General features: G+C 36.1%; 4 protein-coding genes across 5 annotated transcripts; 3 read left to right on the top strand and 1 right to left on the bottom strand.

Moving 5' to 3' along the window:
- Positions 1-10312: 10312 nt before the first annotated feature.
- LOC110787072 (protein WHAT'S THIS FACTOR 1 homolog, chloroplastic) lies at positions 10313-13196 on the top strand. Its single transcript, XM_021991639.2, has 2 exons — positions 10313-10471; positions 11051-13196. Exon 2 carries the CDS (start codon positions 11230-11232, stop codon positions 12460-12462), a length of 1233 nt encoding a protein of 410 aa, XP_021847331.1. The 5' UTR covers positions 10313-10471; positions 11051-11229; the 3' UTR covers positions 12463-13196.
- A 121-nt stretch (positions 13197-13317) lies between these two features.
- On the bottom strand, positions 13318-17090 carry LOC110779815 (uncharacterized). The gene is made up of 2 exons (XM_021984292.1): positions 13995-17090; positions 13318-13440 (listed from the first exon to the last, which is right to left on the bottom strand). The coding sequence occupies exons 1-2, from the start codon at positions 17088-17090 to the stop codon at positions 13318-13320; spliced, it is 3219 nt and encodes a 1072-aa protein (XP_021839984.1).
- Positions 17091-17925: 835 nt separating this feature from the next.
- Positions 17926-21939, top strand: LOC110787073 (uncharacterized). 2 transcript variants are annotated; one of them, XM_021991640.1, is made up of 9 exons: positions 17926-18219; positions 19631-19761; positions 19930-20015; positions 20136-20230; positions 20487-20583; positions 20789-20903; positions 20978-21132; positions 21219-21344; positions 21524-21939. In XM_021991640.1, the coding sequence occupies exons 1-9, from the start codon at positions 18038-18040 to the stop codon at positions 21752-21754; spliced, it is 1218 nt and encodes a 405-aa protein (XP_021847332.1). In that variant the 5' UTR covers positions 17926-18037; the 3' UTR covers positions 21755-21939. The 2 variants fall into 2 exon arrangements, with proteins under 2 accessions (XP_021847332.1, XP_056687872.1); XM_056831894.1 differs by having other exon boundaries at positions 18081-18219; positions 19641-19761.
- A 452-nt stretch (positions 21940-22391) lies between these two features.
- On the top strand, positions 22392-27280 carry LOC110787053 (homeobox-leucine zipper protein ROC2-like). Its single transcript, XM_021991623.2, has 9 exons — positions 22392-22866; positions 22949-23024; positions 24108-24566; positions 24677-24769; positions 24928-25300; positions 25505-25761; positions 25855-25950; positions 26482-26876; positions 26964-27280. Exons 1-9 carry the CDS (start codon positions 22712-22714, stop codon positions 27103-27105), a joined length of 2046 nt encoding a protein of 681 aa, XP_021847315.2. The 5' UTR covers positions 22392-22711; the 3' UTR covers positions 27106-27280.
- The last annotated feature ends 625 nt before the right edge of the window (positions 27281-27905 follow it).

Raw genomic sequence — 27905 nt, 5'->3', positions numbered from 1 at the left:
AATACAAATACAAATACAAATTCTTGTTAAAAACTATTTTACAATTATCCTGTAATAGGTTGTTGGACCACATGCAACATTATCTCATTCACCTCAGTCAGAGCTAACATACTATTAAAAATGGTCAAACAATTAAGTAAGTGTTTCAAGATCGATCTGATAGGAGACTAGCTCCCTGTAATAGAACACTCAAATTAAAGTTTAATTTTATTATTTGAAAGGAATTAAAAAATTAAAATTGTCAAGATCAAAATCTACTTTGTAGTGTCAAGGAAGAACTGGCTGTGATTCTCTCTCAAATGGCAAATCTTTAATTAAGATGACATAACGGCATAAATAGGAAGCACGAGAAATAAAAGGTCATTATCCTAAGGGTTAAATAGATCAATTTGTTTGATTAATTATGTGTGATAAAAGATTATCACTTATCCTATAAAATCTTGATATGACATCATATTAGTATTCTTTTTTCTCTTAAAGGATCTTTATGCGTCATGTTCTACGTAACATGAACCTCAGCCCTTTTGTCTCTCCTACAGAAAAAAAAGAAAAAAAAAAGTTACCATTTCAACGGCACGAAGATAATTTGTATGCTCTTTAGCGTATCAGGGTTCTCACTAATAATTGGATATATGCTAGAAATTAGCTAGACTGCATGCTTACATACGTATTTTAGCGCAATTTGGATTATACACCCTGGTGCACAATGCTCATTGTGCACCCTGTTGAGCATTTATTGAAAAACTATTGAACATTGAGAACGATTTTAATATACATGTACTAGTGAAATATTTAAACTATATGTTCTATGGATTTGAACTATATGTTCATTGGCTATATGTTCTTTGGGTATGAACAATATGTTCTTTATATTTGAACTATATGTTCTTTGTAAAACAGGGTGCATAGTGAGCATTGTGCACTCGGGTACATAAACCATATTTTGGTATTTTAGAGGATATCAAAGATGTACTCCGTAACAAAAACCGCTCATAAAGATAATGATGTAGCTAGACGGGATTCAATTGAATGTCTCAAATCCCAATTTGAGACTCTATCAAATAAGCTAGTTATAAACATTTACAACTATGAGAATTCGTATGTGGATTTCAACTATCAACTATGGAGTAAGTTTAGTTGGTAAATTACTTCATCCGTTTCGAAATAATAGGGACAGTTTCCTTAAATGGGTGTTTCAAAATAATAGAGAAAATGTGATTTATTCTAATTTTGGTATATGACTCATCATTTTTAATGAATTCACATTAACCTTTTTGACACTTACTTACAACTTTTCATTTAATCTACTTTTATATTCTCTGTTTACTCATAACTTTTCACCCAACCTATTTTTTCATTCTTCTTTTCTTACACCACTCAACTCAACCTAATTTTTTATTATTCTTTTCTTACGACATTTTACTTTTCCCATACTTACTTCGTATTTCTTACATTCCAATTATTTATCTTAGTTGTTATTTCAAAACGGAGGTAGTATATCTATGTAATACTCAAGACCTGGATTGAATCCCGTCTACTCATTCGCCAGCTCCTTTCTGATTCTCTACACCTTTCACAAGTTTGAGAATTCTTAATACTTCCAGCAGAAGTTTTTTTTTTTTAAAAAAAAAAAGCAGTTAATTAAGAAGTAAAAAATCATGCAGATAGATGGTCTGATATCCTGCATTTCTGCATATATCCCAGAATGGTTGAACCCTAAATCCCTAATGCACGATCATACCATTTGATGGGTAAGCTATCACCCCACCAACTAGCTAATTTAATCAAATGCGGGTCCCCAGCTCGGTGAATTCCTCAGGGCCAAAATCTTGAAGATCTTTTCTGGACTGTTTTTGAATTGGCAAATCATCATAATTAACGTACATTCACCGATCTTAATACGGAGTATCTTATCTTAACTGATGTTCATAATCATCAAGATTCGTCGTTAATTTTTCGTGTATTTAAAATCTCTAACCCCCTGGATCAATCGCTTTATGTAGCCACTTCTCAACAACAAAACACAAATAAATTTGTCTACAGAAAATGGAGAAAATTATAAACTTGTCCAAAATATTCATGACATGATGAAATATCACCGAAAGCTGTTAGGATTCCTCTACTTATTTTTTTCCAAATACGCAAGATTGAGTGTAGTCATTGATCTTATCTCTTAATTAAGGGGACATTATTTTAATTAAGCTTCAAGATTTTATCTCTTAAAAAGATATATTGTTCCATTATTTCATCAACTTTGAAATGAAACGAGCGAGTCTTTCTCATACTCGATCCGTCTGTGATTCGATCTCAAGCTGTCTCATTTTACTTGCCCCATTTTGACCAAAAAAACTCTTAAGTCAAACGGAGCAAGTAAAATAAGACGAATCCTGATATTTTATGTATAGAAGAATCATGTATGGATAGATCGAAAAACATGGTATCATAATATATCAAATGCGCAACAAAGCAAGTGTTTGCAGTCAGGTAAACTCGTATCAAATCCCGTCTACATCTTAATTAGCTTGCTGATACGTACGGAGTATATATAATCCGGGGGAGGACTGCATCCTGATATTGAGAATAATCCTCCAGAATTAGAGTAGTGTAGGTAGGAATACAAGAATTATACATGGCCGGATAAAGAATTAAGCACATGGAAGCATTGAAAGTAGGTAATTATGAACAATCTGTAATCACATGCCACCACATGTTCAAGCCGCTAACTCAGACAACATTCATTAATTCAACCTAACCATTAATAATCAATCCGTTGAGAATTTTGCTGATTTTCCCTGCAATTTTAACAAGAATTTGAATCAGATGCTTCTTTAATTTCAACTTTTTAGGGACCATTTTAAAAGATTACTTTATACAACTGTACTGTATATGGGTAATGGGTTTATGTTTATCCAGTTGAATTTAATTGAGTCATGATTATCTTGTCTATGTAATTAGTACCCATTAATAGTTTTTCTTGATACCTGCCTTCGTATTAATTCTTTCAGTAACTCTTTAATGTGAATCTTAATGTACCTGACATTTTGCTCCCTCCATCAACATGCATATATATAATTATAAGAAATTATCAGGTCACACTTAATATTGGAAAAAACTTACATAGACCGTGGCGGCCAATGTACGTTGTAGTATGTGGGTCGTTTAAGTTGAGTTTGGTTCGGGTTAATGTAGTTAATTCGAGTGAGTAACTATAAATTAATTGGTTATTCAAAAATCAAAACGTGTCACTAGGTACAGGTTATTAGTTATTCAAGAAGGTCTATGGATTATTTTATGCTTGGAGAGTCACATAAGCTATTGAACTAGATCAAATTCGATTTTAGGTCAAGAAGGTCCATGGATTATTTTATGATAGGAACATACTTTGAAGTTGTTATCCACTACATTCGAGTCTATAGTATTATTGTTATATTAGTTTAACTAATGTTTCAGGGTAGTTCAGGTAAAAAATAGAGTCGCTTTTACTTCAATTTTAATTTTAAATGTACCTTTGAACTTTTTTTTGGTTCTACTACGAGAAGTTTTCACCGGTCTTAACCACTCACTCACGTCAACATGAGACCTTGGTCAAAAAGCAAGAAGCTCTTAACCACTCACGCTAACCTCAGTTGGTATATGAATGTGAACAAAAGAATTGCAATTTGCAAATACCACATCCCCCTTTGAAAATTCAATTACAAGAAAGAAACAATTAATTTATGGTAAAAAGAAAACACGACCATTGACTTGATTTTGCAAAAGCATACTACAGTTAACAAAAGAAACCAACCAAAACCAGAGCAATTGGCTTGATTAGAGAACTATCCTAAATTCCTAACAATAAGAAAATTAATTGAAAGCAATATCGGGTAGCGAAAATTTACATATAATTAAACACTAGCAAAATAAATGAGGCGAGGCAAGTGCGTAAAATACCTAAAATTAACTAATTGCAAACAAGACTAACAACATGATTCTTTAGCTTTTCCCCCAAACCCTAATTAATAATTAAGCAATTTTCTAAGGCTAATTGAGATAATCAAAGCATAAACATATGACCCCGAGCATAATCAATTTATAAACGGGTAAACAATTAAAAAAAAAAAGCGATAAATTAAATAGGAAGATAAGAAATCAAATTAAGAAGAACTCAATGATTTATTTTTGAAGATCTTCATACCATCATATCTTACGACTTTGATTCTTCAAAAAGCCATCGCTAACCTAATGCTTTCCTCATTTTCTCTCTCTAAATGGTGCGGTATTTTATACATCGTACGGAGTAACTAATCAGGGTGAAAATTTTAAGGAATAGGAATAGGAATAGGAATAGGAAAAAAAATTATAGAGAGAAGAAAAACAAACCCTCCCAATTAATTTCAATTCGCTGCGTCTTGTCTATGGGATTTGATCTGGTGCATCAAACAATTTCAGCCGTTTGATTGTATCATCACCATCCTTCGTTAATCGTCACTTTCCATATTTTGCTGCTGCCATGATTGTTGCTATTAGGGAGGAGTAGTGGCGAAGTGCTTAATACAAAGGAGCGAGGCTAGAGCTTCGAACCCCAACTGATCCAACCTGAATGAACCGTCTCGAATAACTTCACCCAAACCCAAACCCGCACGTACATGAACAATACTTGAAACTGACCAACGAACCCGACCCGAATTAACACGACCAAAATCAACTGTTTTTGAAATGAATTAACCGACCTGACCCGTACCCGAGAACCAAATTTCTTAATTTTATATTAAAAGAAGATTATGAAGAAACGTGAGTAAAAAGACTGTGTAAATAAGAGAATTACATAATTTTATATTGTTTTGTTATTAAAATGAAAAAGTGTGGAAAAGAAAATATGTGGAAATCTATTTATTATTTCGTTTTCCTCAATTTTTTCCTCAAAAATGGTCAAAAAAAGTACTTTGTTTAAGTTCTTTGAAAAAATCACCTTCCTTTCCATCCTTATCTTACATTACACTACATAGTTTCTATAGTTTTCCAATACTTTTTTTTTGACGAGGAAGAACAATTTAATAATAATCAGCCATATTAATACACCAACAAAATATCTTGCGCGCACAAGGTGTACAATAAATTTATCGGATATTTCATGAAATACCCCCGAGTTTTGAAGTAATTCACCAAATGTCCATCAAGTTCCAATAATTCACCAAATACCCCTGACAATTGACTTAATGCCCCAAATACCCTTACTGATAACGGTCCGTTAGTCCGCCGTTAGCCTAGTTTCATAATTCACCAAATACCCCTATTTTTAAATTTATTTCACCAAATACCCCTATTATTAAACTTATTTCACCAAATGCCCCAAACTTAAAAATAATTATTTTGATGTTCCAACGGCTAGTTTTTACGTTTGAAAAGTACCTGTTGGTCTTGCTTGGCTATAGAAAACCTATTTTATGAATTGCTTATTGTTTGCTTATGCCTTCTTGATCCACTAAATCGTGATAATATCTAAAGGCTAATTATGAACAAACGTAGTAAGAAGAGAAAATAATAATGTTGATTGTGTGTTCCACTCAATAAAAAGCTACGCAATTTATAGGTATCAAAATAACAAACTAAGCCTAACAATAAGGGAGAAAGACACTTGTGAAAATAATCCAAGCATCAAAGAAAATCGATGTTCTGATTAACAAGCATCGACTCATCGTACACAATTTCAACTCAACTGCTTCAACCCAAGGACGGGAAACACTTGAGGAGAATCTCAGAACCTGTTTCGAGCTCCTGTTCTAATATGGTCACTGGAGGAACCAATCTCACTATTTTTCCTTTTCCAGCAGTTAATATTAACAATTTAACATTCCTGAATTTCGACAAGCATCAACTAGCGGGCCATCTTGTACATCCAACTCTATACCAATAATAAGACCCTGCCCTCGGACTTCTTTCACATGTTGGTTGCCTCCCAATTTCTTTGTTAAGAGTTCTCTGAAGTCCTGACCTTTCTTTGCTAAAAGTACTTGCGTGCTCTCCTAAGTACTAAGTTCTACCTGTCCATCCCAAACCATGACATAAATAGGATTAGCCTTTCTTCATTTCAAAGTCAAAGTAAGATGCCTTGTATTGACATTACAATATCATCTTTTTCTTCATTTGCTTCAAGTCCTCTTGCATCTTACTATTCCCCCTGTTTTTAGTACTTTCTCATTCGTCTAAGCTTCCCCTGTATTGTCCTTCATGTTGTTGCCCCCTGTTTTCTAGCTCAACTACTCCCTTGCACCATCTCAGATTGTTGCAAGGATCACACTTGTAGTACAACCTTTGTGGATTGAGTGTTGTATCAGATTGAGTGTTGTACAACCTTTGTGGATTGAGTGTTGTAGTACAAATCTAATGAAATTAGCAAAGCAAAGAAAAACAACATCTAAATTACAAGAAACATTCAGAAAATGGGTTTTTATAGCCAAGCAAGACCAACGACTACTTTTCAAACGAAAAAACTAGCCGTTGGAACATCAGAATAACTATTTTTAAGTTTGGGGCATTTGGTGAAATAAGTTTAATAATAGGGTATTTGGTGAAACAAATTTTTAAAATGGGTCATTTGGTGAATTATGAAACTAGGCTAACGGCGGACTAACGGACCGTTATCAGTAAGGGTATTTGGGGCATTAAGTCAATTGTCAGGGGTATTTAGTGAATTATTGAAACTTGATGGGCATTTGGTGAATTACTTCAAAACTCGGGGGTATTTCATGAAATATCCGTAAATTTATTGTACACCAAGATAACTTTTACCCATTTTTTTGTAACTTTAACTTAGTTTTGATTAACTTTTATATTAGTAAAAAAATAGTAGATAGATAAACATTTCAAATGGTTAAACGATTAATTTTATACATTATTAGTGATTTTGAAGAAATAAGTTTTATTAAAATGAAAAAATTTATCACTAAAAAAAAGATAACTTTTACATATATAACCTTAACTTTTAAGCATTTTGAGTTAAATTTTACTCCGGTGTACAATAGTTATTGTACAACCCTTGTAAATAAGAATTTGTGATACCCCAAACACTTGAAATTCGGAGATTTTTATGCATTTTTATTTTTCTTTTGATTTCAATAGTTTTACTTTCCTCACATTTTCATATTAAATTGTATCCCAAACACAGTGTATGCTTGTTAGATTCTTTTCGATACCTCGTTGGTATTTCAAAAAAAAACAATTATTTACGAGTTTTACAAACACCACTACAAGAATTTGTATCTTTAATGACAAACTAATAGTGACGGGTCAAAAATTTCGTCGCAAAAACCTTTTGCGACGGGGATAACAAGCAAACAAAGACGGGAACAACCGTCACAAATATTTTTTACGACTGGTTAACAACGGGATTTTCCATTGACGGCCCCCCTTTCCAGTAAATTCCGTCGTTAATCAACGATTATTGACCTTTAGCGACGGGATTTCCCGTCGTTAATGGTACAATTTCTTGTAGTGTACATGCACAATTGCATATATATGGTCAAAATTTTTCATTGACAAACGCATAAAAATGTGAAATAATAAGAACATTGCAAAAAGAAGGAACATAGTATAAATGACATAGAGTAATGTTCGTTGCAAAGTGTGGAGTACATAGTATTAGAGGTTGTTTGGTTGAAAAGGGAAAATGGGGGAAGTGAAAATTCATGAGAATTTATAGACATGGTAGTTATTTGGTTGACATAATAAAGTAAAAATAGGGGAAGTGAAAATTCATGAGAATTTATAGACAGGGTAGTTATTTGGTTGACATAATAAAGTAAAAATGGGGAAGTGAAAATTCATGAGAATTTATAAACAGGGTAGTTATTTGGTTGACATAATAAAGTAAAAATGGAGGAAGTGAAAATTCATGAGAATTTATAGACAGGGTAGTTATTTGGTTGACATAATAAAGTAAAAACGGAGAAAGTTGAATTTCATGGAAGTTAAAATTCTTACAAAAATGGTAAGCGAATTACCTAAACCCCCTTGGTTGATCAAAATTCATGGGAATTAATTTCTAATTCCCATATTGTCAATCAAACAATTGAAGAAAGTTCCCATGAATTTAACAAAGGAATTCCCTTGAATTACAACTTTCTATGAGAATTACCAAACAAGCCCTTAATTTAGCATTCATAGAGGTGGCAAAGCGAGGTTTTGGATCCATCGAATCGTATGTAAATCTATTTAAGAACCGTTTTCCTAAACAATGCTTAAATCAAAACTAATCCTACTTGCATAAGAGTTTTTTTGAAAATATTTTACGAATTACCACCTCCGTTTCAAAAAAATCTTTACACTTACTATTTGCACGAGATCTTGTGTAATGTTTGACCGTTAATATATCCAATTTTGTATGGCAAAAAATTATAAAAGTTAATATTTATGAAATAAATTTTGAGAGGAGACTAAAAAGATATTTCATGATAATTTTTTATAGATATAATAGTGATAATTTATAATCAAAGTTTTAATTGTTGACACATTTTTCAAAGCGTAAAAACTTAATGAAACGGAGGTAATACAATGTATGTGGGATTTGGTAAGGGGTACGTACTTTGATTGTTTGAGCGCCAAAAGTATTGTGAAATCTCATTAGTGACTTTTATTTAATTTAATAAATTTTAATCAAAAGGTAAATAGAGAACTAGTCTTGATGGGGAATGTGATTTGGCAAGTAAAATGACGATGTGTCATGTCATGCGAGCGCACACATACATCATTCAATTTTATTATCACAAAAAATTTAGTATCAATGTTCAAACCCATGACCTCTTATTCATAATGTAAAGTTATAACCATCTCTACAATGATATAATGTATGACTTTAAAGTAATCAAAAAAGACAAAAGGCATTCTTATAAATATTTAAACTTTAATACCAAATATATATACTTCGTATTTGAGTGACAACATATTATAAATTTTTTTACTTAACTTTTCTTAGTTACTCAGATCATACGCAAATATATTTTTTGTTATTCAATTTATAATAATTGATACTTTAATAAATTTCTTATGTTTATAAGTGAATTAGAAAAACAAAGTTTTATACGGAGTACTAATCAAGTAAGACTTGAAAAAAAACAAAGTATCTGAACATATGAAGTATTCTGAAGACTCTCATATATTTAAAGGAAATAATGTAATATGGCAACAAAATTAAATAAAACAAATACATAATGTTTTGGAAGGAAAGCAAGCATCAACCGGACAAAGAACAAATAACAAAAACAATAAAATTCGGGGCATCGCCCGGATCACTAACTAGTTAAGTTTTAAATGAAGCAATTCCTTGAGAATCGTTTCGTAGTTGAGTTAGTGATGATAAATTGAGTTTAGAGTTGTTCATGGGAAACCCCTCCAATAAAATATCCGGATATATTTTTGACTTTTTTTTGTTGGTATTGGGTAAACTCAAATACTCAAACTCTATTATGCCTCGAATTTAAACCTGATCAAATGGCATGTTGAGCCGAATCAACTTCTCTCGATCTGATATGTCTGGTCTTGCCTAAAAAAAAACCTAATCTTTTATGCTCAAAACCCATTATTTTGGACAAAAATAACATCATATTTTTCAGATCATGCGTAATTTATAAACCCACTCAAAATTATTTAAATCAAGGTAGGTCAGGCTAAAACGTGTCATTTTAAGTTGGGCTAACGGGCCAACCTATACAAAACCAGGTCAGTCCAAAAGAAGAAATACAATAAACCCTCTCTCCCTTATCATTTTCCCCATGAACCAAATGTGTCTTATTAATTAAGAGGTGGGTGAGTAGAATTAAGAAGAGACAAAATTGATAGGCTAAATGTATTTTATGTGATACGGAGTTGTAAAGTTGTGATCTCAAGATCATTATTAATACTCCCTCCGTATTTATTTAAGAGATACACTTGGTCGGACACGGATATTAAGAAAAAGAATTGAATGAAATAAAGTAATAAAACAAGTGGGGTTGAGTACATGTTTTAATAAGAAAAACAGGTGGGGACCATGTCATTTTAGGGAGTGGGGGTGAGGTGTAGATATATTATTTAATTAGAAGGTGGGGTTGATAAGTTACTAAAAACGGCAAGTGCATCTCTTAAATAAATACGGCCGAAAAAGACAAGTGTATCTCTTTAATAAATACAGAGGGAGTAATATTTAATCTTTTAATGACGAACTAAAATGACAAATGTGGCAAACAAGCAGGGACACGAGGATTAGCGGTTTGGGCACAAACGTTGCAGCCCTAACTTAACCGAGACCCGATTCTTTGGACAAGGCCCTGTCGGCCCATGATCAGATATAGGATTAATCAATTTTACAATTCGGAGCATCCCGTTCCAAAAATAACTCTCCCCGGTTTAAAACTAACTGTGAAACCCCGACAGCCGACGATACCAATTTCTCTCACCGGTAAAATCCCAGTTCCACCGCACACGGAGCAGCGGCAGTGCATGGTTCCTCCAATTGGTAAGCTCGGTTCTCTTTCTCTATGTCTTCTACTAATTTAGAAATTAGATTATTTTCAATAGTATCTCAATTCGTAAGCTCAGTTCTCTTGTTCTTGTTTTGCCCTAATATTTCAATTTCATTTTGGCTACTTTTAAATTTGAATTTAATTTAGTTGTTCTCGATTAATGGTTAGAGTTGGTTGAACCACATGAACATAATTTGGAAAAAAAAAAAAAAATGTGTTGGGGTTGAGTTTATCATACATGTAGACAAATTGTAATTGTCTAGCACTGGAATGGCTGAAATTAATTTCTTTTGTAATTAGAAACTAATTAAGCCAGTTTTTGATGCTTAGTCGCTTAGAAACCATTACAGAGTAGTTGCTATTTGTAAATGGTAATCATTAAATGTTGTAATTTGTGGAATGTTGATCATTTTTAACATTATTAGTGATGATTATGATTTAGTAAATCACTTCTGAACTACGGCTAACTCGTACCGTGTAATTCGACCCCCTTACTTTTGTTGTAATTGGTTATTTTAATTATTCGTACACTCGTCCCTGAATTTTCTCTATCTGCCACTGGTATACCACAGGGGTTTTGAATTCTAGGAGAAAGTTTTGTGTTAGTTGGTGCAAAATCACATCCATGGAGCACGAATGTTATGCACTAATTAAAATCTTCAAGAAAGAAAGGGGGAGGGAGAGAGGGTGTGTGTTCTGTATGAAAATACATAAGGAGTTGGAGTAACTTACGAAGTTGGAGTGGTGTTGAATGCACGTGCACACCAGTTGCTCGACGTATTGCCTTAAAAGCCTTGCTATTATGATGCGCTTCAAAGGCTTTTTTGTGAGCAATCTGGCAGTATTGGAATCAATCCTATTTCAGAACTCTGGTCGTATGTGTGTGCAAATCCGGCTCAAATCAAGTGGAGGTAGCAAACCCAAGAAGAAAATCTATCATAGGGTCCATGAACTTGACAAAGTCATGGACCTACAGAAGAAACCAGCGGTAATCCTCCAACTCAAAGACATTATTCAATCCCATAAAAACAAATGTATCCTACTTAGGGATCTGGAAAAGGAAGTGGGTTTTGTTCAGAAATGGAACTGTATGGCTGTCATTGAAAAGTACCCTACAATATTCCATGTTAGTGGTGGTAACCGAACTCCCGTCTCAGTTCAGCTTACTGAAAAAGCGCAAAGAGTTGCAGCTGATGAAGATGAAGCCAAGATACTCATGGAGCCTATTTTGGTTAAGAATCTGAGGAAGTTGTTGATGTTGACTGTCGATTGCAGGGTGCCACTGGAAAAGATTGAACTTATTGAAAACGAATTGGGTTTACCAATAGATTACAAGAAATCACTTATTCCCAAATATCCGGAGTTTTTCTCAGTGAAAGATGTTAATGGAAAGGCTTACTTACACCTGGAAAGTTGGGATTCTTCACTTGGAGTAACTGCTCGAGAGGAGAAGTTAACTCATGAAGGGGAATCAAAGGGTGGAGGGAAAGGAGAGAGAGTTAAGATTTCAAAGGATGGAAACTATCCTAGTCCGAACGCATTTCGTATTTACTATCCTGCTGGATTTCGGCCAAATACGGATTTTCTTGAAAACCTTGAGAGATGGCAGAAATTGGAATTTCCTTCTCCATATTTAAATGCCAGGAGATTTGATCAGGCAGATCGAATGGCTCGGAAAAGAGTGGTGGGAGTGCTCCATGAGCTTCTAAGCTTGACTATTGAGAAGAGGATGACATCTGTTCAAATGAATGCCTTTCAGTCAGAGTTGCTCTTACCTGCAAGGCTATTGCTTTGCTTAATTAAGCATCATGGTATCTTCTATATCACGAACAAGGGTGTACGAAGTACTGTCTTTCTTAAGGAAGCATATGATGGTTCAAATTTGATTGAAAAATGCCCTATATTGAGATACAAAGCCAAATTTGTAGCACTTAGCGGTAGATTGGATTCAACTTTCTCTGATGACATACGTCAGAAAATTTGAGACTCATGTGACCAGGGCAAGAATTGAAACTGACTTCCTATGAACAAGACCTAATCTGAAGTTTTTACTTTTGACATTTCTGGAGAGCAAGAAATGAAAGAAAAGTGTAAGTCTGATTTGGGATTTTTGACAGGCTGAGAACTATGCAGAGGTTTAAGGCTCTGGCTTGCTCCAGTAAGCACTACTGGAAATAGCAAAGGTGTCTTGTATTAAGCACTTGAGGGCAGCTAGAATTTTATTCTTGGCTTCTTGTTTTGAAGTTGCTTTGATTGCAGGGGCGGAGCCAGTAGGGGTGTTGGGTTGGTGGAGGCCTGACCCTCGCAGCCCAACTCACAGTTCCTTTATCTTCTAAGCTTGCTCTCCGAAGAAATTTTTTTTTAGCACACAAACGGAGAACTTATATTAGCATAAAATTAGCATTTTTAGTACTGAAAAGAAACGATTAGAATATCTGGATCCAAAAGCATGAAGGGTGGATGGAGCAATAAAACAGAAAAGGGGTTTATAATACAGCAAAAGACTCCCTTTGGACCCTTAAAACTACAGCAGCATATGATCCAGATCAGCTGCATAGGCAAGTCTTGCACAATCCGGAACTGTGAAGTGTTTGGAAATCAACAAACAAGTAGTTTTAAATACTGAAACTTGTACTCTTTTCTTTTTTTTGGTAATAAAGAGTAGCTAGATTAACTTAATAAACCATCATACAGCATAATGTTTGTTATGTTTCTCCACTTGTAGTGGGCAAAAGACTACAGCCACAAATGGCCCAAAAACTTCGAATCAAACATGCATCCAAAAAGTTAGTTTCATTGTTTTTTGAGATATCATCAAAGGGACAAGGGGGGGGCAATGCTAATGCACTGATCCAACAGACTCAACTGGTTCTTGGCTTTTCTTGCGATGTAGTCCACCTCCATGAGTTGTTGTCTTCTTCTGAACTTCAACCATAGGTGCCTTTGGTTTTTTAGCAATTCCCTGCATTTGCCATACAGATTTGTGAGAAAAGAGACTGGTGCTTGATCATTGTTGATGTTATCAACTGCTTCCTTGCAGTCAGAGATGAAACTTGTACTCTGTTAACCATAAGTATGCAAAATGATAAGCTCGATTGGTTGGACTTGACACTTGGACTCTTGGAGGCCCAAAGGTTAACTAGCTATTGAGGATGTTTTATTTATCTGACCTCTCTAGTTTCTATCTTGGTTTTTTGAGGTAACTTTTCTGATTTATTTAAGGAGTAATTTATTTACAGTACAAGTTATTGGATCATTTACTCATCTGGTGAACTGATAAAACAAGAGTATTTTCATTTCTTCCAATTAGGTGATTTTAGTAAAAATTATTTCATATCAACCCCGTTCCTATTAATTTTTTTTTTTTTTTTTTTTTGACAAGAGGACTAACAAAGAAAGACAACACGAAAAAAAACAAAAAAAGGCACCTAAAAATTAAAAGTGGTGACACAGAAGCTGTCGACGCCGAGCTGAAGTGGCCAGAACGTGAGCCGGATAAATCAACTGGCGAGAGACCTTACGAACTGAAAACCAGGTTAGGGAATGAAGAATGTCCCGCAACTGGCAAACCAACCAGATAACCGAGACTGGACCTGGAGAAGATCCGTTCAGCAAACCTACTAAGATCGAGGAGTCCGAATAAATTAAAAGACGTGAATAACCCCTCCTAACTGCCATTTCAACGCCTCGTAAACAAGCGGTCAGTTCTGCCTGAAGAGCGGAAGCCAAAACACAAGCTTGAGCTCCGCCCCCTTGTTGAATCAACGAAATCGGGTCCTGCAGAATCCAGCCAATCCCTGCATTATTATTACTAGAAACCCAAGCCCCATCCGACAGAAGACAAATGTCCACAGTAATGCCAGTAGGCCCTGCGTACAGATTTGACAACCCGGAAATAGCAGCCACCCGGGAAGAGCTCCCTTGAAACAACGGAGACTCCTTAGAACTACGGCGAAGCAAACGAACCTCAACGCAGCGACCTCTCCAACCCTCAACCATAACATGAAATGCTCCCGGGTCCCAGGGGACATTGCGAAATCGAGCGTGATTACGCAAAACCCAGATTGCCCAAAGCATCGAAATGAAGCAATCCAATAGACCCAACGGTCCAGATGACAGGTTATTAGCAAACTGAACACACCAGGGAATAAACCTATCCAAAGCAACCGAAGGACAAAACATACGAAGAGGACCAGATGACCAAAGATTCAAAAGCAAAGGACAATTCCGGAATAGTTGTAAATCACTTTCAGGGTCCTGATTGCATAATGAACAGAGAGGGTCAACCGGCAAACCTCTTTGGCACAGGAAGGTTGCCAGCGGCAAAGCCTGGTGAAGCAGTTTCCAAAAGAAAAGCTTAAACCGAGGAATGATATCCAAGCCCCAGAAATGCTTCCACCAGGAAGAAGAGGGAAGAGAAGTCACCCCAGCAGCATGATGAGAAGAACGCAAAAGCATCGCATAAGCCGAACGAACCGTGAATTTCCCGTCCAGAGCAAATTTCCAATATAAGAAATCATCCGTTTCCGAGGTTGGACGCTCCAGAGCCAGAATCTGAGATGAAATCTTATCCGGGAAAAGACGACGAACCATACCAATATTCCACGCGTAAGAACGCGAATCAAGTAAAGAAGAAACATGGGTAGGACAATCCAACCCATTCACCGATGATCTAAACGAAATACGATCCATAGAGACCCACGTATCCTGAAGAATACGAATCCGAGTGCCCGCACCAGGCTTCCAAGCAATACCTTGGTCAAGCACTTGGAAACCCCGAGATAGACTCCTAAAACCCCAAGATGGACATGACACCCTAGTCGAAGGAGGATGAATAGCAAGAGCAGGATACCGAGTTTGATACAAACGAGAGACCAACAACTGAGGGTGGTGAACAATGCGCCAGGCAGTTTTTGCTAGCAAAGCCTGATTGAAAGTGCTAATCTTCCTAACTCCCAATCCTCCCATACCCTTAGGAAAGTGAAGAAGTGAAGACGACACCATAGCCATACCCTTCGAAGCAGCTGAAGAGCGCCACCAAAACCGAAGACATAAACTGTCAATGCGGTCACAAATTGATTTCGGGATCAAGAACACTGAAAGCACATGAGTAATCGAAGCTACCAACACTGAATTGATAACTACCAACTTTGCCGCCGCGGACAGGTGAAGGGACGAAAAATTAGCCAGCTTACGAGCTATGATATCCACCAGGTCAAAAAAACCCGAACACTTCGAGCGACCAATGTCAACCGGTACTCCCAAGTAGGGACCCAGCGAAGATCGTTGGCCAAGGCGAAGAGAGGCCGCCAAGTAATCGCGATAATCCTGAGGAGTATTAGGACTAAATTTGACAAAAGACTTTTTATAATTAATCACCTGACCTGATAAACCGCTGAACTCTTCAAGAATAGAGATCACCTGATCGCACTCCCTAGGCGAAACCCGGAAGAACAGCAGTGAATCGTCAGCAAAGAACAGGTGCGAAATCGAAGAAGCTCCCCTACAAACTGAGATGCCTTGAATAAGGTGCTCCTGCTCCGCACGACGCAAAAGTGCCGACAAAACTTCCATACATAGAACAAACAGGTATGGAGATAACGGATTCCCTTGACGCAAACCACACTTGGGATTGAAGGAGCGAGAAGGCTCACCATTAACCAACACCTGATAAGAAACTGATGTAACACATTGACGAATGATGTTAACCCAATAAGGAGGAAACCCAAACTCATGCAGGGCCTGAAAAAGAAAATCCCAACGAACTCTGTCATAGGCCTTATTCATATCCAACTTTACAACGGCACAAAATTTATTCTTTGCTTTAACTCGATTAATGTAAGACATGAGTTCATGGGCCACAAGGCATTCATCCGACATTAAGCGACCCGGGACAAAAGCATTATGAGTATCACTGATCAGAGACGGCAAGACCAAACGCATCCTATGGGTGAGACATTTCGCAATACACTTATAAATGACATTGCAAAGCCCAATCGGTCGAAACTGAGACACAGACTCCGGATGCAGTACCTTAGGAAGAAGAATCAAGAAAGTACGATTCCAATTTTTAAGCATGAAGCCGTGAGCGAAGAAAAATTGAACAGCCTGGATAACATGGTCTCCAACAACATTCCAGTGAAGCTTAAAAAAAGCAGCTGAAAACCCATCAGGGCCTGGAGATTTATTATCCGAAATATGGAACATAGCATGACGGATGTCATTTCCAGAAAAAGGACTCATGAGAAGACCCTTGTCCTCAACAGACAAAGAAGGAAGGTGAAGTGAACCCCAATCATACTCCAAAGGAGGAACATTCTCAAACAAATCTAAATAGAAATCTGAAATAAGCTGGTGAAGCTGAGGGCCATCCCGTACAGTCGTGCCCTCATTATTTTGCAGGCTATGAATAAAAAATTTCCTTTTTCTAGCCTGAACCGAAGCAAAAAGGAGTCGAGAATGAGTATCACCAAACGCATCCCATTTAATCTTACATCGCTGACGCCAATACATAAACATAGCCTGGGTTCTAGCAACACATTCGTCCTTAGAAGTAATAAAGAGAGAAGCCGAAGGGCCAGGCGCAATAGATGAGGCCGCAGTAGCCACCATAGAATTCACCTCCCTCCAATTAATTCCCCAAAGCCGTCAATTCTGAACACACCAAGTTAACAAGAAATTGCGAATCAACGAAAGCTTTGAACACAAAGCAAACATAGGAGAACCCAGAAAGTGTTGATTCCAAGTGGAAATAACAAATTCCACGACAGGTTTAGCATGCAGACACCAATTTTCAATCCTATAAGGACGACGAGCACAGGCAGCTGCGTCCGAACTTAGAATAATTGCTGAATGATCCGAGAGGAATATAGGTTGATGGATGACAGAAGCATCAGGGCACATCTGCAACCAGTCTGACGAGGCATACGCCTTATCTAATCGCTCAAAAGAAACAGTATTATCATGGTGGTTATTAGTCCAGGTAAATGGCGAGCCAGCCGTTCCTATTAATTGGAAAGACATGTACGTGATTGTCCGATCCAAAGACCAAATCCTCGCTCAAACGGTATCCTGAATTACATAACCCGAACTAGACTTATTGCACCTAACTAATACGGTTTATTGACTAAATTATACGAGTATATCACTAATTAACATAATAAAATAGACCCGAAAATGCTGTGGAACCAAATTCACCCGACCCGAACAGGCGAACAACCCGTTTTACTTGTTTACTTTTTGTGTTCTTTCTTCATCACTATACACACACGACTACATGGAGAATAAAAATAGAAAGCTGCCGGGTACAGGGTGAGGGTGCAGCTGGTGATTAAGACTTTTTGTTTTTTTGAGTAAAATGTGATTAAGACGTGTTAACGGTGATATCAATGACATAATTTGATGATGATTAATACCTATAAGCACGTTTAACCTGTAAACAGAAAGCCGCCCAATTTCCTGCATGACAAATTGATAAAGAAGACTGAGAACCCATTGATAATATGATAACTGATAAGATAAGGTTGATTTGAGGAGAGAGAAAATAACTCAAACCAAAAATGGAGGAGAAATTATCATCATTTGCAAAATCAACAACACCATCACCAATTCAACAGCTTTCTCATCTTGCTCAACGTTGCAATGCCATCAACCTTGCTGAAGGCTTCCCTGACTTTCCTGCTCCTTCCCACATCAAAAACGCTGCCGTTTCCGCCATTAACTCTGACTTTAATCAATACAGGTTTTTAATTATTTTCAGCTTCTTTTTTAGTATTTATACATACCCTCTTCCCCAAATGTCAATTGCTTAGACTTAGACCCATGAATTTTAATTTAGTTTAATTTCCTATTAATGGATTATTCTTTAGGGATATTCTTTGGATAATGTTTTGAATTTATGATTCATGGTCATGCTACACTAGAATGTTAGAATATGGTTTTGATACTTTTATCTGTGCTATTAGTAGAATTATGCTCTAAGGATTTGATATTTTTATGTGGGAGTGGGACCAAGTCTAATTACCATTCCCGTTTTAGCATAGATGGGAATAATTGCCTTTCTGATTGTCTAATTAATAGTTTGAGTTGGAATTATAATATTGGTGCTCTGGAGATTCATAGAATTTTGTTGTTGTTGCTGTTGCTGTTGCTGCCTAATTCCACTTTATAGTTTGGTTATTGGAGTTTTTTGAATACATTACTGATCAATAATATAGGTATATGTAAGATAAGGACTTGAGTATTCCTATATTGTTGTGAAGGCGAACAACGACATCCATTGATGTATATAAGCGGGAAATGTTCATTAACTTGAAGAGAAGTAGAGAACCTAAAACTGTAATAAGTACTTGCAAGTAGCTAAAATAGAATAGAAAGAGTAGAAAAACCATCAACTCAACATTTATATGCATCCCCATTGTGATTTGTGAGTACTAACTTAGTTTAGAAAGATTAGTGGTTCTGGATTACCGTGTTTTGTGAGGGAGAGCCTTTAACCATGGAGTACAAAGACTACAAACTGAAGAAATGTCTTTATGTGGTCCGTAGAACATGCACAATCGGAAGAAACAATGGCAGCAAGGAAAAGGTGTAAGAAATGAGAAAACAATGCACCTCATACTTTTTTCTTCAAGATTCTCAACAAATGTCATCAGTTGCAGAAATCAGCCTTACTATTCAGTAGTTGGTTGTATCCTCTGTTCTCTTCTAGTCTTAGATCATTGGGATTATTGTTTAGAAAAGCCTTCAAGTACCTTACAAATCATAGTTTGGTTGTCCCCTGATCGAATACTATCTTCAATTGCTTCCGTTGCTGAAGCAATACACCATCTTGGCTCGATTATTACTTTCTCCGCCTTTCTGTAGTTTGTTTGCCTAATTCTATCGTTTCAGTTGCAGTTGTGGAACATGTATAGAACGATGGAACATGTGAATACCCAAAAAAAACTCAACAGTTAGTTATTGTCACATGCCGTGCTTAAGTTTTCCCTCGTATCCCTGATACTAAATTTAGGTTTGAGGTTTTAGCTCATCATTTTGTGGGTTTAAGGTAAGTTTTCCTTGCATCTCAGTCAGAATTAAGACATTTTAGGAATATAGTGCTTGATATTTGTGTTTCAATAAGGAGTCTGATTCTGACCATTAATTTGTAGACATGTGCAGGAAATATGTGATCATGTAGCAAAGAATATGAAGGACATGCATGGTTTGGATGTTGACCCTGTGACAGATATAGTGATTTGTTGTGGTCAAACTGAGGCATTTGCTGCGTCAATGTTTGCCTGTAAGTTCAACTTATGCTTAGTAGAATGCAATGCAAAGTAAATCAATAGTTAGAAGGAGAATTTACTCATTTTTCTGGTAGCAGTTGCCTTACACTATGCCTCAAAAGACTTAGGATAACAATTCTTACAAATTCTCTATGTAAAATACTCCCCATTTGCAATTGCAGTGCTTGATCGCGGCGATGAAGTTATCGTGCTTGACCCATCATATGAGACATATGAATCTTGCATCAGTATGGCTGGAGGAGTACCGGTAAGCCTTCGTGTTTTATGGTTCAAGGTTCAATTAACGAATCCACATGATTTATAGATGAATATAGGATATATCATATGAGAATTTACTTGAATTCTGTGGACTGTGGTTTTGTGCCAGGTATTTGTGTCCTTAGACCCTCCTTATTGGACTCTAGACCCTGAGAAACTGATGAAGGCCTGTACTTCCAAGACAAAAGCTATAGTGTTGAACAGGTTCGAAGATTTTTTCAATTTTGTACTTAAATTCAATAATCCATTTGTAGTACAGCCTAAATTCCTTGCTTTCGAGGAGTACAAAGGAGCACATTTGAATATCTTCACTAGACTTAAATTGGTCTGTTAACTTGGATAGTTGGATTGGTATCATTTGGTCACTTTGATGGATGTAACAGCTGTCTTTCAAATTATTGACCATGTAGTATACTAAAACTGCTGCAATATCATATAAAATACTGATATCAAATGACAGCCCTCACAATCCAACAGGGAAAGTGTTTGGACTAGACGAGCTGGACATAATCGCTGAAGCTTGCATTAAATGGGACTGCCTAGCTGTTACAGATGAAGTATGGCAAATAACTTTCTTACTTCTATTGGCTTCAAACTTTGTTGATTGAGGTGCAGCTTACTTTATGGTGTCCTACGTCTTTGTTATTGCATGCTTATAGTATTTTTCATGATCATTAATTCCCATAAAACCCATGACATAACTAAATTACTAGATGACAGTAAAAATCCACATCTTATACTGGGATTATCTTGTTTTTCCAGGTGTATGAATATATAACCTATGATAATGAAAGACACATAGCCCTCGCGTCACTTCCAGGAATGCAAGAGCGTACCATAATCACTTCCTCCTTGTCTAAAACTTATTGTGTGACAGGTGATCTCAACTGCCTTCCCATACTAACCATGTCCCATCCTTTAAACCCTTATTTTCCACCTCTGCTCTCATAGGTTGGAGAATTGGATGGGCCATTGCCCCTGCATGTATTGCTGATGCTATAAGAAATATCCACATAAGACTTACAGATTCAGCCCCAGCACCTTTCCAAGAAGCTGCCTTGGCGGCTCTGCAGAGCCCTCCGCAATATTATAAGTCACTGAAAGACGTAAGATTTATATATCTAGTTATCTTTTCGGGCCTGCTTATAAATACTTTTCAGTTTTCATTGATAGTACTTGTTCTGTTTCCTAGGACTATGAGTCAAGAAGAGACTTCATAACAGAAATGCTCAGTGGGATTGGTTTCCAGATTGAGTTTAAGCCTCAGGGTTCATTTTTCATATTCGCCGAGCTACCCAATGATTACAAACAATGTGATGTATGTTTGTGGCTTCTCAGAACTCTCAATTCCCTCTGTTCTAGTAATGCAAATCATTACCCAAAGCTGGAATATTTTCAACAATGACTGTTCACTCGGCTTTCTTTGGCAACGGCATAAGTAGTATAATTGTCATGTTTGTTCCATTTTACTGAATTACAGGGTTGACTTTGTTGCAGATAGACTTTGTTGAAGAATTGATAAAACAAGCAGGAGTAGTTGGTGTTCCAGGATGTGGATTTTTCCATACGAAGCGGCCTCCTGATGGCTATCAAAGAAGGTACATTAGATTTGCTTTCTGCAAAAGCAGTCAGACTCTGATTGCTGCTCTTCGTCGAATAAGTCCACTGCTTAACTCCTCAGGTCATCTCAACCTATTTTTTAACTCTGAGAAAGCCCTTGATTCTTGACAATTTTGTAATCAGATAGTTTTGTTAATCTTTATTTGCTTCATAAACGGAGGCATCATATTATAAATTTTCACGTGTAATGTTATACCGAAGAATATGTCATGTACAATACTTCAGAACTGCAGGAATTATGTAATGTAACGTAACATCAACATAGGCCCTCCACCCTCCAGAATTAGTTGTCATATTGTATCGTGTATATGTATACCGGCTGTAATTCTTGAACCAATTTTGCAATTACCTTACAAAACCGAAACAAATAAGTATCCCAATTAAAACTCTGTAAGAATCTTCCATCATAAAATGAAGAGAAAATCTAACCACTGTAATTGCGGATCTCTTTGATTATATTCTCTAGATGGTTGTTTTCATTTCCAAAACCAGAAAATATATTTACAACCATCAAATGTATCACTCTTTAGAGTTACAGTTTTTTATACACGATCACGACTTCATTGGGTTACATACACATATCGCATACAACTACATTTAACACTGAGAGTGATGGATAGCTCAGTTTGTTAGACTTTCCATCCCGATTCCAGATGACCTGAGATCGATTCTCATCCCCGCCCTTATGGCTCATTTGCACCAAAAAAACATTTAACGCTTAGAAATCTCATGCGCCTTTTTTTTTAATACAAAGCCAAAAAAATTACCTTTAACAATTCTTTTATGTGTCACAAACCTAACAAATAGCAGAATATGGTTCCAAAAAAAAAGTCACATAAAAAGAAAGAAAATGTCAAAGTTCAAACCACCACCCTAAAAGTTTGATGTTGTTCCTGGAGGAATGGCAGAATAACAGCCTAATTTGCCATGCATGCATAAATAAGAAGAAAATAATTACTCAACTCAGCTCCTATTTAGCCTAATTAACAGATTATGTTAATTTTCATTTAATCAACATTATATTTCATTAGACATTTAGACTAAAAATAGGCTGAGGAAAATATAATGACAATATTAGAATGCAATTATTTAGTTAATGGGGATGAACAAGATCAAGTTAATCCCACACAAATGGAGGATCACCAAGATATATCCCAAGTTCAGTCGTCATCACTCCTGCGCCATATGAAGATCTCTAATGAATTTGTCGCGATAAAAGAGTACGTACATGCTCAATTTTTATCTTTGTTTTGTAAGTTGTATTAATGTTATTATTATTAGACATTTTCAACGTTGTTTCAGTTCAATGGAGATCTCTCCTCTTCCTGGAAATACCATTGAGCTTCAGCATTCTTACAATACCGAGTTACAGCCACAGGTAAATACCAAGTATTTATATACATGTAGGTAACACCATCGTAGGATTATGTCATTTTTGCTTCATATTGATTGAAAATGCCATAAAGAAAAACAATCACTATGCCACTTCATTAGCAATAATGTTCAACAGTATTTTGGATGAATTTGAGGTTTGACAATTTTAAAAGGCTAATGGAGTGATTGGTTATAACTTATAAGAGGTTTCGAAGAGAATTTAAGGAAGGAAAAAAAAACTCAATATAAAAGCTTTTTGCGTTAGAGGTTTGAAAAGTAGGGGTAAAATGACAATTTTGTCCTAATACTATCTAAAATTACAACTTTTACCAACATGCATCACTTTGTGTATATTCAATGTCCTTAATAGTCATTTTACGCATTAAACAACTAAAATCTAATAGCTAATTTACCACACACTTTATACAAATAACAAGTCAACCAGCTAGTCCAATTAGCTAATATGAACTGCAACAACTAAGAACTAGTCAAACCAGCTAACAACCGGTAATGTAAGTTGAACTAATAATATGACAAATAATCTATTACTATATACTAAAATAGACACCAGGAATGACACGTGTCGATTCCTGGTGAGATTTTTTCCCGCCAAAAATCCTTTCCTAAAAAAAATATTTACTTTATTCTATTTTTATTTTCTCTCCTTTTATATAAATGTTTATAAATAGAAAAAATTATAAGATTATTAAATATGACATTATTAAACAATTTTGGTAATATTTAGTCAGATCTTCATATCAATAATAATATTTTATTCATATTAAGCATATCAAATATTTAATTCGCTCAAATCATCATATTAAACATATAAAATATATAATACGTAATAGAGCGGAAATTATATATTATATGATAAAATGAGTACGTTCGAGATTTATTAATTACGCAATAGATTTAAGGGATAAATATTTCAATTGAAAAAAGATAGTCAGTTAATAATTTTCAAATAACCGTGCGGGCACGGGACCTAATCTAGTTCCGAACAAGTGCAAGTATTTATCATGCAGAATTGTCTCAGCTAATAATAGCTCGGTCTAATTGTTAAAATTATCGTCTCACAATTTAGGTTGGAGAATTTAGCCAAGGAATGAAAGCTACCGATCTTCTAATGTCTGTTTCTCTGTCCGCGGACAATAACAAGCACAAAATCAAGGAGCTGGTTGAGAATGCAATGGATGAAGTAACAAAAATGTTTACAGAAGGAGATCCTCTGTGGCAACATGATTTGGATAAAGGAATAGAGGTTCTAAACATGGTTGAGTATCAAAGGATATTTCACTCCAACTTAGACACCACATTAGAAGATATTATCAGGATGATAGCGGTTGATGCTCCCTTAGACAATTACCTCCCTGACTTAAACGGAATTATTATTGCCAGTAACAATAGCAATCTATTAACAGGAGAAGACATGGTCAACCAGGGACAAATCATCAAATCATCGAATAACGTTCACCATGGTTCACGAGAAGTTGGTTATTTACCCATGCCTGCAATAAGCATCGTTGAAATCTTAATGGATGTGGTACGTTATTACTTCTTGGGTGTAAATTTTAATCTTAATTAAGTATGCAATTAACCTTTTGAATTTTGAGGTGTTTAGGTCTGAAATACATTTATGGTTTGTTTTCTTAGAGACTTTGGTCATTTGTGTTTTCTGAAATGCTGTCAAGGGCTACAGTACTCGGAATTGTATCACCAGGAATCTATGATGGAGCTCTGCAAATGGTATATCAATACTTTCACATCATTTTAGCTTAACTAGAGGGTTGCACAACTAATTTAATGTGGTGCAACAATTGTTGTATAAGAAATCTTGCGCTTATTATGTGAATGTTTTTGCTTCCTGATATATGTATATTTTGGTTGTGATCTGATTTGTGTAGATGGCAGCTGAATACCATGCACCATCTCCTCTTCTTGCAACAAGGCAGAGTTGCTTCGCAAGATACTGCAAAGAGTTATCCTCCAATACTTGGGCAATTGTCGACATTTCTTTAGAAAGTTTGATCAACAATCCTCTGATGAACTGCAGAAGGAGACCCTCTGGCTGCTTAATTCAAGGCTTACCTGATGGAAACACTCAGGTGACTTGGATTGAGCACACAGAGGTGGAAATCGAATCAGTTCATCCTTTATTCAAGTCATTAGTTAGCTCCGGAATTGTTTTTAGTGCCAAAAAATGGGTTGATACACTAGCGCGACAGTGTCAATACCTTGACAGTTTAACACAACATAGCCTTGATGCCCTTACTAAAGGTAATTAATGTTTATCAAATTCTAAACTCCTTCGCCCTCCTTTCGATTGATACTAGATCTTAGGCCCTGTACGTTCTTTGTGGCTTAATGTCAGTTTCAGTGCTTATTTTCAGTTCAGTTAAGTTTAGTTTAGTTCAGTTCAGTTCAGTTCAGTTCAAAAGAACAAGGCCTTAGTTGTTGTATTTGATGCTTATGATAAAGCAGAAGTTGGCCCATTTCGCATAGAGGGAATGCTAAGGCTAGCAGAGAGGATGAGAAGAGAGTTCTATGGCGCTACAAGTGGTACTAAAGGAAATGGTTACAAGCCTATATCGATCAAAGGAGGAGACTGCATTTTAATCAAAACGCTAAACAGTGATGATCAAAGCCCAGCCTTATTGACTGTAACTACATCCTCTTGGTTTCCCTTCTCGGCTAACAAAGTTTTCAGTTTCCTGGGCAATGACAGAAACCGAACCAAGGTACTTACATAGTTATTGCACGCCCTAGCTTATTCGGCTTATTGCCTATGCTAGCTTCTTCCTTGTATAGTTGATCTAACTGTATGTTTATAGTGGGATGCACTTGCTCTCGACCGTTCTCCTGAGGAAGTTTTCCATATCCACAGTGGTCAAGGTCAAGAAGATATTGTATCTATTACTAAAATGGTGGTATGTTAACTACATTATACATTTAATTTCAATGCATTTTCTACATTATTACCTTGTTTTAGGTCAATTTGTGAACTAGCTGTATGATTTTGTCAAAAGTATCTTAAAATAAAAATGTGTTAAAAAACGGACCTTTGAACATCATTCCGGTCAAACAGTCAACATTCTGTTCATTAACTCCAATTGTATAAGAACCAAATTCAAATTCAAAGTTTTTGCCACAAGAACACTCAACTGCCATCTTTGGATCTGATATTTTTGGTGTGTTAAACTGTTAATGTCTATTCTTATAACATAAATATGGGCACGTCGTTTTTCTTGGTCAAATGTGTTACACACACATTGTTTCTTGAGGGAAAGTAAAGTCAATGGACAGAATGTTGACTACTTGTCATGAATGTTGGTTAAGGTCCCGCTTTTAATACAATATTTTAGTTCACAAATTGACCTAAAAACAAGACACTTATAACAATTTTGCCTACATAGTGATCCAAAGTTGTATATATTGTGTTTGCTCTTGTGAAATTGTAGGACGAAAAGGGGAGAATTGACACCTTTTTTCTACAAGAAAAGCATGAAAACGCAGTAGCCTCATACGTGATGTTTTCACCCATAACTTATGACTCTCTTTCTTCACTATCATCGAACAACCATGGAAACGTCGATGAAATTCCTCTTATGCCTTCTGGGTTCGCCATACTTTCTAACAAGGATCATCCTAATCAAGAAGAAGAGAATGAAGGAAGCATAGTGACTGTTTTGTTTCAGGTTTTAGATAAATCATCAAAGGCACAAGATATCCCTAAAAGATCAATACGTAAGCTGTATAATCTCGTTAATAACACCCTTTCTTCGATCAGGGCTGCATTATTCGAGGCCCCTGATGCAATTACATATCAGGACGGCGTTGAACAAGGATGTATGTGGTAAGTTAAACCCATTCAACTTTAATTTCGTGTTAAAACTTGTTAACATTTTGATTGATCGTCTATGTATTCTCATTGTTTTTGCAGTGTACAGAGAAAGCTCGAAAAGATCAAACAAGGAAATGAAGCTAGCTTAGCAACAACATCACTGACATTTGATCAAGAAAGATCGAGTACCACTACTCAATTTTCGTGTAGAACAAGAGTCGTAAAAGATCTCACAACTTAGTAGTTACTTCCTTCGTCCCATAATTATAATCCCGTTTAACAAAAAATACGGGTTTTAAGAAAAGAAAAGTAGAATAAAATACAAATTATGATTGAGTTGGATAGAAAAGTGGAATATAGTATTTAAGGACCTTAATAATCAAAATTAGAAACAAGAGTCGTGAAAGATCTCACAACTTAGTACGCAGTAGTTTCTAGTTAGTACGTACCACCCCTAAAACATTAGTGATTTAGTGATTAGACAAACAAAAAATTTACACACCCCGATTCTCTATTCTCGTCCCATGAAAATAGAATTAACAACATACTACAAATATCTCATAAATTAAAATCAAACATCTAATCAACTACCTGAATCGGAACCATTTTTGTTCATCTTCTCCACAGTTTGCTCCAATACCGACAACTGATCCATTAACAACTTAAATTTCCTGGTAGCAGCCTGAAGTACACCATCTAGATCACACTGTAACTTAGTTTTCTCTCCCCTAATCTTTGAAATTTCAGCAATGTCTTTCTCACGTTGGAGCCTACAATCCCTCAATTCTTCCTCGATTTTGAGCTTTGCCGCCTCCAAACTCGCATTCTCATCACTCAATTTCGCGATTTGCTTCTCCAAGAAGTTCACCCTCTGAACCTCCTGATCCGCAGCAGCGAGTCTGACTCGGAGGTGAGTACACTCAAACCTTGACTCATCGAGTTGGTCATGAAACTCGAGGTTGGCGATTAGCAAGTCGCTATGTTCGCCCTTGTACTGCTCCAGCTGCTTCGTCAGGATTTGGTTATCCTTCAACGAATTGG

The sequence above is a fragment of the Spinacia oleracea genome, chromosome 6 (assembly GCF_020520425.1).
Source record: "Spinacia oleracea cultivar Varoflay chromosome 6, BTI_SOV_V1, whole genome shotgun sequence".
Lineage (NCBI taxonomy): Eukaryota > Viridiplantae > Streptophyta > Magnoliopsida > Caryophyllales > Amaranthaceae > Spinacia > Spinacia oleracea.
The sequence above is the reverse complement of the archived record's forward strand: the minus strand, read 5'-3'. Positions and strand labels throughout refer to the sequence as shown.